Raw genomic sequence first — 12,556 nt, forward strand, 5'->3', positions numbered from 1 at the left:
GGTAGAAATATTACATGTATAACATTTAAAACTATACTGAACAAAAATATGTAAATTGTTGGTCCTATGTTTCATGAGCGGAAATAAAAGATCACAGAAATTTCTTTAAGATTTTAGTTGTTTTTTGAAAAAATGATGCTTACTTTCATACCGTATACACCAACTATGAATTACAGGTCCAGTATTCTGGATGCAGTGGGGATAATGGATTAGAAAATGGTGCTTTGGTAAAAACAAAATCTGGGGAAGAAACTGTTAAAATGGTTTGTGGTGCTCCACAATCAAATGTTTTAAATAAACACAGAGACCCCCTGTTAACATAATATTTTATCCTATGTTAACTATTTGAAGTAATAAAAGGAGTAGGCCCCAGTGCTGGTCAGTAGATGTTACCAAACCCCCCAAAATAAGTAGGCACCATGACTGAATTGCATTAAGTCCCAAATCATTTGATCCTTCTGATAAATTCACAGCCACTGGTTTACTGTTTCTTTCCATGAATCCATTATCAAAACTGTATTCTTCAATGTAATTCTGCAGATGTTACATGTTTTTCTTTCAGATCAAGGAATAATAGCTTCAACTCGCACTGGGCCACACCCTCTAAAACATCATGCATCACATCCACTGAGAAGTTCTCAATTGTGTGAAAATACTCCAACGAGTTTAATAAATACGAACGCTTCACACCAAAAATTCCTATTAATTTCCTGAGAGGAGCAGTGTGCATTTATTTAGTTCGCAAAACAATCTTCAGAGAATTCTGTCTGAAAGTCATCTTTTTCTGCAAGACTGGAGACCCACGTCGCGGGCCCCGGACTGGAGACCCTCGTCGCGGGCCCCGAACTGGAGACCAGCGCTGGAGGCTCCGGACTGGAGAATGTCGCTGGAGGCTCCGGAATGGGGACCGTCGCTGGAGGCTTCGAGCCATGACCCCTCACTGGAGGCTTCGTGCCATGGATCATCACTGGAGGCTTCTTGCCATGGATCATCACTGGAGGCTTCGTGCCATGACTCCTCACTGGAGGCTTTGTGCCATGGATCATCACTGGAGGCTTCTTGCCATGGATCATCACGGGAGGCTTCGTGCCATGGATCATCACTGGAGGCTTCTTGCCATGGATCATCACTGGAGGCTTCTTGCCATGGATCATCACTGGAGGCTTCTAGCCACGGATCATCACTGGAGGCTTCTTGCCATGGATCATCACTGCCATGGCTCATCACTGGAGGCTTCTTGCCATGGATCATCACTGGAGTGAGGAGACGTATGGGCAGTCTGGTACCTGGAGCGTCCACAAGGCTCACCAGGCTGGGGAGACATGCAGGAGGATTAGTTCTGGGCGCAGGCACAGGACTCGCCACGCTGGAGAGACATACAGGAGGTCCTGTCCTTGGCAGAGGCACCAGATACACTGGGCCGTGGAGGCGCACTGGAGGTCTCGAGCTCGGAGCCTGGTTTCCCACAGTCAAGTCCTGTGCGTAAACTCTACATAGTTATGTTCTGTGGGTGTCACTGAGTGGGCTGATACACCATTTCATGGGTGCAGGTTAGGCTGTTAGTGTCACGCCCTGGCCATAGAGAGGCTTTTATTTTCAATTTTGGTTAGGCCAGGGTGTGACTAGGGTGGGCATTCTAGTTTTGTTATTTCTATGTTTTTGGCCAAGTGTGGTTCCCAGTTAGAGGCAGCTGTCTATCGTTGTCTCTGATTGGGAATCATACTTTGGCAGCCTTTTTCCCACCTGTGTTTTGTGGGTAGTTGCTTTCTGTATAGTTTATGCACCTTACAGAACTGTTTCGGTTTCTTCACTTTGTTATTTTGTTCAAGTGTTTTGGTTAATAAAGAATCATGAACACTTACCAGGCTGCGTTTTGGTCCGATCCTCATTATGACGAGAGCCGTGACAGTTAGGCTGTAGTGCATATAAGTATGCCTCCAATGCAATTCGGAATTCAAATACGTCCACAGTGTGTTCTACTGATTTGTCAAATTAACTAATAATTGTCTTCTGTTTACATAACAACATTCCTACCTTGTTTAGCATTACTAGTCCAATTGTGGCATGTTTTCGAAAATGTTTTTCATCAGTTTCAATAGGGCCTTTTCTTTTGAAGGCAAACCACCAATTCCACTGTTGTTGCTCACGACACACCGGTAAGGGACTCGACCAAGCACAGAGCCAATCCAATGGACCAATCAAGGCGAGAGGTGTGTGTGGAAAATGTGTTATGTCAATGTGCATTGTGGTCAAATCAAATCAAAATCAAATTTTATGTGTCACATACACATGGTTAGCAGATGTTAATGCGAGTGTAGCGAAATGCTTGTGCTTCTAGTTCCGACAATGCAGTAATAACCATAATCTAACTAACAATTCCTAAACTACTGTCTTATACACAGTGTAAGGGGATAAAGAATATGTACATAAGGATATATGAATGAGTGATGGTACAGAGCAGCATAGGCAAGATACAGTAGATGGTATCGAGTACAGTATATACATATGAGATGAGTATGTAAACAAAGTGGCATAGTTAAAGTGGCTAGTGATACATGTATTACATAAGGATGCAGTCGATGATATAGAGTACAGTATATACGTATGCATATGAGATGAATAATGTAGGGTAAGTAACATTATATAAGGTAGCATTGTTTAAAGTGGCTAGTGATATATTTACATCATTTCCCATCAATTCCCATTATTAAAGTGGCTGGAGTTGAGTCAGTGTCAGTGTGTTGGCAGCAGCCACTCAATGTTAGTGGTGGCTGTTTAACAGTCTGATGGCCTTGAGATAGAAGCTGTTTTTCAGTCTCTCGGTCCCAGCTTTGATGCACCTGTACTGACCTCGCCTTCTGGATGATAGCGGGGTGAACAGGCAGTGGCTCGGGTGGTTGATGTCCTTGATGATCTTTATGGCCTTCCTGTAACATCGGGTGGTGTAGGTGTCCTGGAGGGCAGGTAGTTTGCCCCCGGTGATGCGTTGTGCAGACCTCACTACCTTCTGGAGAGCCTTACGGTTGAGGCCGGAGCAGTTGCCGTACCAGGCGGTGATACAGCCCGCCAGGATGCTCTCGATTGTGCATCTGTAGAAGTTTGTGAGTGCTTTTGGTGACAAGCCAAATTTTTTCAGCCTCCTGAGGTTGAAGGGGCGCTGCTGCGCCTTCTTCACGATGCTGTCTGTGTGAGTGGACCAATTCAGTTTGTCTGTGATGTGTATGCCGAGGAACTTAAAACTTGCTACTCTCTCCACTACTGTTCCATCGATGTGGATAGGGGGGTGTTCCCTCTGCTGTTTCCTGAAGTCCACAATCATCTCCTTAGTTTTGTTGACGTTGAGTGTGAGGTTATTTTCCTGACACCACACTCCGAGGACCCTCACCTCCTCCCTGTAGGCCGTCTCGTCGTTGTTGGTAATCAAGCCTACCACTGTTGTGTCGTCCGCAAACTTGATGATTGAGTTGGAGGCGTGCGTGGCCACGCAGTCGTGGGTGAACAGGGAGTACAGGAGAGGGCTCAGAACGCACCCTTGTGGGGCCCCAGTGTTGAGGATCAGCGGGGAGGAGATGTTGTTACCTACCCTCACCACCTGGGGCGGCCCGTCAGGAAGTCCAGTACCCAGTTGCACAGGGCGGGGTCGAGACCCAGGGTCTCGAGCTTGATGACGAGCTTGGAGGGTACTATGGTGTTGAATGCCGAGCTGTAGTCGATGAACAGCATTCTCACATAGGTATTGCTCTTGTCCAGATGGGTTAGGGCAGTGTGCAGTGTGGTTGAGATTGCATCGTCTGTGGACCTATTTGGGCGGTAAGCAAATTGGAGTGGGTCTAGGGTGTCAGGTAGGGTGGAGGTGATATGGTCCTTGACTAGTCTCTCAAAGCACTTCATGATGACTGAAGTGAGTGCTACGGGGCGGTAGTCGTTTAGCTCAGTTACCTTAGCTTTCTTGGGAACAGGAACAATGGTGGCCCACTTGAAGCATGTGGGAACAGCAGACTGGTATAGGGATTGATTGAATATGTCCGTAAACACACCAGCCAGCTGGTCTGCGCATGCTCTGAGGGCGCGGCTGGGGATGCCGTCTGGGCCTGCAGCCTTGCGAGGGTTAACACGTTTAAATGTTTTACTCACCTCGGCTGCAGTGAAGGAGAGACCGCATGTTTCCGTTGCAGGCCGTGTCAGTGGCACTGTATTGTCCTCAAAGTGGGCAAAAAAGTTATTTAGTCTGCCTGGGAGCAAGACATCCTGGTCCGTGACTGGGCTGGATTTCTTCCTGTAGTCCGTGATTGACTGTAGACCCTGCCACATGCCTCTTGTGTCTGAGCCGTTGAATTGAGATTCTACTTTGTCTCTGTACTGATGCTTAGCTTGTTTGATAGCCTTACGGAGGGAATAGCTGCATTGTTTGTATTCAGTCATGTTACCAGACACCTTGCCCTGATTGAAAGCAGTGGTTTGCGCTTTCAGTTTCACGCGAATGCTGCCATCAATCCAAGGTTTCTGGTTAGGGAATGTTTTAATCGTTGCTATGGGAACGACATCTTCAACGCACGTTCTAATGAACTCGCACACCAAATCAGCGTATTCGTCAATGTTGTTATCTGACGCAATACGAAACATGTCCCAGTCCACGTGATGGAAGCAGTCTTGGAGTGTGGAGTCAGCTTGGTCAGACCAGCGTTGGACAGACCTCAGCGTGGGAGCTTCTTTTTTTAGCTTTTGTCTGTGGGCAGGTATCAGCAAAATGGAGTCGTGGTCAGCTTTTCCGAAAGGGGGGCGGGGCAGGGCCTTATATGCGTCGCGGAAGTTAGAGTAACAGTGCTCCAAGGTTTTTCCGCCCCTGGTTGCGCAATCGATATGCTGATAAAATTTAGGGAGTCTTGTTTTCAGATTAGCCTTGTTAAAATCCCCAACAACAATGAATGCAGCCTCCGGATAAATGGTTTCCAGTTTGCAAAGAGTTAAATAAAGTTCGTTCAGAGCCATCGATGTGTCTGCTTGGGGGGGGGTATATACGGCTGTGATTATAATTGAAGAGAATTCTCTTGGTAGATAATGCGGTCTACATTTGATTGTGAGGAATTCTAAATCAGGTGAACAGAAGGATTTGAGTTCCTGTATGTTTCTTTCATCCCACCATGCCTCGTTAGCCATAAGGCATACACCCCCACCCCTCTTCTTACCAGAAAGGTGTTTGTTTCTGTCGGCGCGATGCGTGGAGAAACCCGTTGGCTGCACCGCTTCGGATAGCGTCTCTCCAGTGAGCCATGTTTCCATGAAGCACAGAACGTTACAGTCTCTGATGTCCCTCTGGAATGCTACCCTTGCTCGGATTTCATCAACCTTGTTGTCAAGAGACTGGACATTGGCAAGAAGAATGCTAGGAAGTGGGGCACGATGTGCCCGTCTCCGTAGTCTGACCAGAAGACCGCCATGTTTCCCTCTTTTTCTGAGTTGTTTTTTTGGGTCGCTGCATGCTATCCATTCCGTTGTCCTGTTTGTAAAGCAGAACACAGGATCCGCGTCGCGAAAAACATATTCTTGGTCGTACTGATGGTGAGTTGACGCTGATCTTATATACAGTAGTTCTTCTCGACTGTATGTAATGAAACTTAAGATGACCTGGGGTACTAATGTAAGAAATAACACGTAAAAAAACAAAAAACTGCATAGTTTCCTAGGAACGCGAAGCGAGGCGGCCATCTCTGTCGGCGCCGGTCATTGTAGTCAGTGATGTTGTAGACAAAATATGATTGTAGACGTGTAGTTCTAGAAATGTTCCACGTTAAGGAAAGCACTCTCTTTTAGACATTTGAAGTAAACAAGAATGGACATGATTCATGAACATTATTCCTTTGCCATTCATTCAATGCAAAATCTCTCCTGACTTTTACTTAAATAATATTATTATATTAATGATATCTGTGCCATTGGAAATTTTAGGTTGTAAATCTTGGTGGGGCAAACAAACAAAAGTTTTAAATGCATGCCAGCGAAGCAAAAACACAACACTAAACAATACATTAATTGCACTATAAAGGTGACAAAAGGTGCCCACAAACTGTTAGGGCCTACACAGAACTTTCTGTTCCGCACCATGGAGTGAGTCCTTACAACTGCTACACCTGGCTATCACCGTAGACTTGTCTGGCAGCAAAACAGTTCATTTAGCCTCATTTACTGCCTTTTAAACAAATGTGCCTTTTAAACAAATGTGGTTTCTACTGACAATTGAGATGTACAAACTGTGGCATAAGGGGACGACGAGTGGATAAGAGGCAATCCATCATTTAAATTAAGATATTAATGAGCAAGCTAGGACGGACGTAGTCAATATAACTATTTGTTCAGCACTTTTCAAATGTACAGCGACAGGATTCAGAACATGGGCCGTTCTTACAATATTCTCCCTGTACACCAAGTCAGGTGGATAAAGAAAGGGAGCATTTAAACAGACAATGAAAGCTCTTACACTATTCGATGATGACATTTCTCTAAAACAGGCTATAGGCTACATGTGCACCACCAAGTCGGAACAGTAGGCTAAGTTGAGGGGGAAAGGGACCAAATTATTATGGTGAGGCACATGGGCTACTAACAGCTTACTACACAACATACACTTTGTATTACTTTCTTAGCTACAGTATACATATCTGGCATATTGCATAATTTATGCAGCAGCATACAATAGATTTTTGCACTCATCTTGTTGTGCTCACTTGAACAGGAAGGTGACACGGCGGTCATTCTTGTGGGCAAATTATGTCATCAAAGTCTAACATTCTCTTGATTTATAGTTTTTTCAAGACAACTGACTTTTTAAAGGCTCAACTCTCAAAATAACAAGGTTGAAATCATGACGTCAGTGATCTTCACGTCGGAGCTCTAGAAAGAGGCCCAAGTTCCCGACTTGGAATTTTGAGTTGGATGACCATTCAAAACGTAGTGTCCCCATGAGTGACAGAACACTGAGCCAATTACGGCGCAGCTAGAGAACATTACCAACCCCTACACTCTGTATTTTCTGCTGGCTGCCCCACCACCACAGAGAGCACTAAGCTAGGCTGAAACACCTGCATTTTGGAGCTGCCTTACTCAAGAAAGCAAAACAGAGACCATGTTTGTATGCGGCTTTATCGTTTGCAAACTGATGTGTGACACACATATTAATGCCAAAATAACATGCAAAACAGGCAACAACAAAAAATATTATAATTTGTATTTTTTTTAGCTAACCAGGTGGGGATCAAAAAACGTGCCCTGAATGATCTGTGCAGAGTTATGGACAAGTCACAGCTCCTTGGCCCCCGAGAGAGATGATCTTGAACCTGCCACTCCGCTCAAAGAGTTACAATCCTCATCCGAATGTTTATCAAAAGCTATCAAAAGTTCTTCCCAACTATAGACAGCAGTGAAGAAAATTCAGCAACTCGAAGACAGTGGAAGTAGGGCCTAGATAAAATTGTTTTCTTCATTGTTAGGCTATCAACACCTTTGGGCCCCCATCAGGGTTTACAACAGACATGAAGGATCAAAAATCTGGGCAATGGGTTTTTGAACTGACCAATAGATTGGCAATATTGAGATTGGTCCCATTTTGAAAACATATAAAATTCTCTTTCATAAGTCAGTCAGTAAAGACCCTTAGGAAGGCCAAAGGCCGGTTGGACTAAACTTGTTGGTTTAACATCAATAATGAAGCAATTAAGAGTTGCTAAATGTTCTATTCATGTCAGTTTGCTCCACAAGTCAAGCACATGTATTATACTTCCATGGGTTGGAGAGTGAGGAAGCGCCATAGACAGAAATTCTAGTTTGAATGCATCCATCATTTTACAAACTGTTGTAGATTCCCTGCCTGAAGGCCTGTTTACAACAGTATCTTTCAGTAAAAAAATACATGATAGTTTTAATGACGTAGTGACATAGTTTAAATTAATGTGAAATGTTCTATATCTAGGCTTCCCTCACCCATTCAAATCCTCTGCAAGGAAGGATAGTAATTTCCCATAATTTCCTATAACAATTGTTCATAGCAAATGCACTATGAATATATGAAATAGACTGTGTCTGTCACATATTCCTCAATAAACTCCATGCACTCCCAAGTTGTGGAAAGATATTTTCAACATATTTTAATAAATTCAGACATGTTGTCACACCCTGATCAGTTTCACCTGTCCTCGTTATTGTCTCCACCCCCTCCAGGTGTCTCTTGTTTTCCCAAATGTATTTATCCCTGTGTTTTCTGTGCCAGTTCGTCTTCTATGTTCCAAGAAAACCCGTGTTTTTTTTTCACTGTACGCCTGCCTTTGCGATTCTCTTTTTTCTAGTCCTCCTGGTTTTGACCCTTGCCTGTTCTAGACTCTGTATCCACCTACCGGACCATTCTGCCTGCCTTGGCCATGAGCCTTTCTGCCACTCTGTACCTCCTGGACTCCTGGTTTTGACCTTTTGCCTGTCCATGACCATTCTCTTGCCTACACCTTTTAGATTATTAAACATTATAAGACTTCAACCATCTGCCTCCTGTTTCCGCATCTGGGTCTCATCATGATAATGTTCTCTGATCAAATTGAGCACTTGTTCCAAAACTGGTATCAGTAAAGTCATCTTTGAAAGTGCATATATCTAGAAAAATACTATATTGCTAATTGGGTGTAGTCATAGCTCTTGATGACAACATAAACACTTTGTACAGCTGAAAATTATTAATGATTCTCTTTTTAGTAGCAGTCCAGCCATCCATAGTTCAACAAGACACGGTTCACCTTCTTTGATGGATAGTGGTATTCGGTTTGCCTGGGGCCATCTGAAAAGTACAGGTAACCTGAAGGAGAAAACACAGAAGATGTATTAGCAACATGTCAAGGCTTGAGGTAGGTTGATTGTATTGTGTTTGCAGTGTCACTACCACCTACCATGGTTTTCAAAAGCAGCATCAACTTTCCTGCCAATACCATGGAAATCCTGGGAGATGCTTCTGGGGTAGCCACGGTCCATTATGCTCATCCTTTCATTGAAGCTGTGGTATAGATCGGGACACATTTAGGATACTGCAGTACATTTGGTTTCAATATGAGTTTGAATACAACAGGAGACCATTAGTTAATAAGATATTTAGCCACATTTAGTGTCTGACTGTCACACACCTCCAGTATTTGTTTCTCACAAAGAATAGAGTTTTCCCTGTGGATGCCACATGAACTGCAGAGTCTATCTTGGTCACGTATGAGGGGAAGCCAAAGTTGTAGATGGATTTGGGATAACCTGATAGGACGGTAAGGCCTCTGGTGCCCCAGTACCTTCTTCCTGTTAGAAGAAATGTTGGAGAAAAGATTAGGATCGTTACACACTGAGTATCCAAAACGTTTGAGGGGGGTGCAACTCAATATTAGGAATGTTTGGTATACTCAGTGTATATTACAGATATGGGAGAGAGCAGGTTCTCTATCATTCCCACTCAAACCAGTGCCAGATAATTGAGTACCTAGGGAATTAACATTGCACTTGTTGGATTACTGGGTCGGGCAACTTGGGCTGGGCCTAGCATAGGTTAATGCTGTACCTTCAAATAGTAAGGCGATGTCTCGACCCTTGTATTCATATGCAGCATCAACATGGCTAATGCTAGGCCAGGTTCCCTTCACTGTCTTCGTCATTACTCCATTCCAATAGCCACTCTTCTTCCAGTAATACCTGATAAACAAACCGAAAATGTGTTTCAGGATTTTGACAAAACTTTGCTTGCTTGCATTGCAACAATAGGAAGATTCCTTGCACATTTTATGATATATACAACAGCACTTTCTATGAAGTATCTACATTTCAAAAGAAATTGTGCTTACAGCTTGATACTAAGAAATTGATTAAACTTGTAAAACTATATAAAAAAACATGTTCTACTTGTTGTAATAAATAAGCTTTTTTATTTAATTTCATTGTCCTCCAAGTGTTCCTGAATCTCCTTCTTACCACGGGTTTAAATTTGTATCTATTTATTTGCCCATTTTTAAAGACAACACATTTACATTACATTTACATTTAAGTCATTTGGCAGACGCTCTTATCCAGAGCGACTTACAAATTGGTGAATTCACCTTATGACATCCAGTGGAACAGCCACTTTACAATAGTGCATCTAAATCATTTAAGGGGGGGTGAGAAGGATTACTTTATCCTATCCTAGGTATTCCTTAAAGAGGTGGGGTTTCAGGTGTCTCCGGAAGGTGGTGATTGACTCCGCTGTCCTGGCGTCGTGAGGGAGTTTGTTCCACCATTGGGGGGCCAGAGCAGCGAACAGTTTTGACTGGGCTGAGCGGGAACTGTACTTCCTCAGTGGTAGGGAGGCGAGCAGGCCGGAGGTGGATGAACGCAGTGCCCTTGTTTGGGTGTAGGGCTTGATCAGAGCCTGGAGGTACTGCGGTGCCGTTCCCCTCACAGCTCCGTAGGCAAGCACCATGGTCTTGTAGCGGATGCGAGCTTCAACTGGAAGCCAGTGGAGAGAGCGGAGGAGCGGGGTGACGTGAGAGAACTTGGGAAGGTTGAACACCAGACGGGCTGCGGTGTTCTGGATGAGTTGTAGGGGTTTAATGGCACAGGCAGGGAGCCCAGCCAACAGCAAGTTGCAGTAATCCAGACGGGAGATGACAAGTGCCTGGATTAGGACCTGCGCCGCTTCCTGTGTGAGGCAGGGTCGTACTCTGCGGATGTTGTAGAGCATGAACCTACAGGAACGGGCCACCGCCTTGATGTTAGTTGAGAACGACAGGGTGTTGTCCAGGATCACGCCAAGGTTCTTAGCGCTCTGGGAGGAGGACACAATGGAGTTGTCAACCGTGATGGCGAGATCATGGAACGGGCAGTCCTTCCCCGGGAGGAAGAGCAGCTCCGTCTTGCCGAGGTTCAGCTTGAGGTGGTGATCCGTCATCCACACTGATATGTCTGCCAGACATGCAGAGATGCGATTCGCCACCTGGTCATCAGAAGGGGGAAAGGATAAGATTAATTGTGTGTCGTCTGCATAGCAATGATAGGAGAGACCATGTGAGCTTATGACAGAGCCAAGTGACTTGGTGTATAGCGAGAATAGGAGAGGGCCTAGAACAGAGCCCTGGGGGACACCAGTGGTGAGAGCGCATGGTGAGGAGACAGATTCTCGCCACGCCACCTGGTAGGAGCGACCTGTCAGGTAGGACGCAATCCAAGCGTGGGCCGCGCCGGAGATGAACAACTCGGAGAGGGTGGAGAGGAGGATCTGATGGTTCACAGTATCGAAGGCAGCCGATAGGTCTAGAAGGATGAGAGCAGAGGAGAGAGAGTTAGCTTTAGCAGTGCGGAGCACCTCCGTGATACAGAGAAGAGCAGTCTCAGTTGAATGACTAGTCTTGAAACCTGACTGATTTGGATCAAGAAGGTCATTCTGAGAGAGATAGCGGGAGAGCTGGCCAAGGACGGCACGTTCAAGAGTTTTGGAGAGAAAAGAAAGAAGGGATACTGGTCTGTAGTTGTTGACATCGGAGGGATCGAGTGTAGGTTTTTTCAGAAGGGGTGCAACTCTCGCTCTCTTGAAGACGGAAGGGACGTAGCCAGCGGTCAGGGATGAGTTGATGAGCGAGGTGAGGTAAGGGAGAAGGTCTCCGGAAATGGTCTGGAGAAAGAGAGGAGGGGATAGGGTCAAGCGGGCAGGTTGTTGCGCGGCCGGCCGTCACAAGAAGCGAGATTTCATCTGGAGAGAGAGGGGAGAAAGAGGTCAGAGCACAGGGTAGGGCAGTGTGAGCAGAACCAGCGGTGTCGTTTGACTTAGCAAACGAGGATCGGATGTCGTCGACCTTCTTTTCAAAATGGTTGACAAAGTCATCTGCAGAGAGGGAGGAGGGGGGGAGGGGGAGGAGGATTCAGGAGGGAGGAGAAGGTGGCAAAGAGCTTCCTAGGGTTAGAGGCAGATGCTTGGAATTTAGAGTGGTAGAAAGTGGCTTTAGCAGCAGAGACAGAGGAGGAAAATGTAGAGAGGAGGGAGTGAAAGGATGCCAGGTCCGCAGGGAGGCGAGTTTTCCTCCATTTCCGCTCGGCTGCCCGGGGCCCAATACAACCACACATGTGGATATCGTACAATGCCTGTAAATTAATCAAGGATAACACAAAAGTTTTAAAACGTATTTCCATTGTGGTCCTCAAAATATACACAGGATTGTAACACGAAAACAAAGTTTGCTCCTCAATTCATGCACCTTGGTTGGAAAGCAAGGTAGCGGCAGTGTACCCTTCCCTTTGAAAACTTATTGAAAGAATGTTAGTGTGTGTTCGTCTCACCCATCTTTGAAGAAGTACAGCTCATTCCGAATGGTACTGGCAGCATCAAAGACAAGGTTCCTGTTGCATCTTTCTGGAGGGTTTGGTCTAGGTTCTGGTTTGGGCTTTGGTTTAGGCTTGGGTCTTGTTGGTTCCGGCTGACCTGGTGTTGTCCGGACACCTTACAAATTGAAGAGTAATGTTTCAATGACTACATTAAATATTAGGTTATGAAGATAGATATTCTGTTAATACACAGTAC

The 12,556-nt window shown here is 45.1% G+C and overlaps 1 protein-coding gene across 1 annotated transcript in view; it reads right to left on the bottom strand.

The window, feature by feature from the left end:
• Positions 1-7,118: 7,118 nt before the first annotated feature.
• LOC135547862 (uncharacterized) overlaps positions 7,119-12,556 on the bottom strand; it is a 33,090-nt gene continuing 27,652 nt past the window's right edge. Inside the window, exons 17-21 of the mRNA XM_064977085.1 lie at positions 12,316-12,475; positions 9,572-9,702; positions 9,156-9,315; positions 8,925-9,028; positions 7,119-8,833 (exon numbers count right to left, since the gene is read on the bottom strand). Of these exons, the coding sequence (XP_064833157.1) occupies positions 8,730-8,833; positions 8,925-9,028; positions 9,156-9,315; positions 9,572-9,702; positions 12,316-12,475 (659 nt within the window). The 3' untranslated portion in view covers positions 7,119-8,729. The remainder of the gene's footprint in view (positions 8,834-8,924; positions 9,029-9,155; positions 9,316-9,571; positions 9,703-12,315; positions 12,476-12,556) is intronic.

This window comes from Oncorhynchus masou, chromosome 11, assembly GCF_036934945.1.
Source record: "Oncorhynchus masou masou isolate Uvic2021 chromosome 11, UVic_Omas_1.1, whole genome shotgun sequence".
NCBI lineage: Eukaryota > Metazoa > Chordata > Actinopteri > Salmoniformes > Salmonidae > Oncorhynchus > Oncorhynchus masou.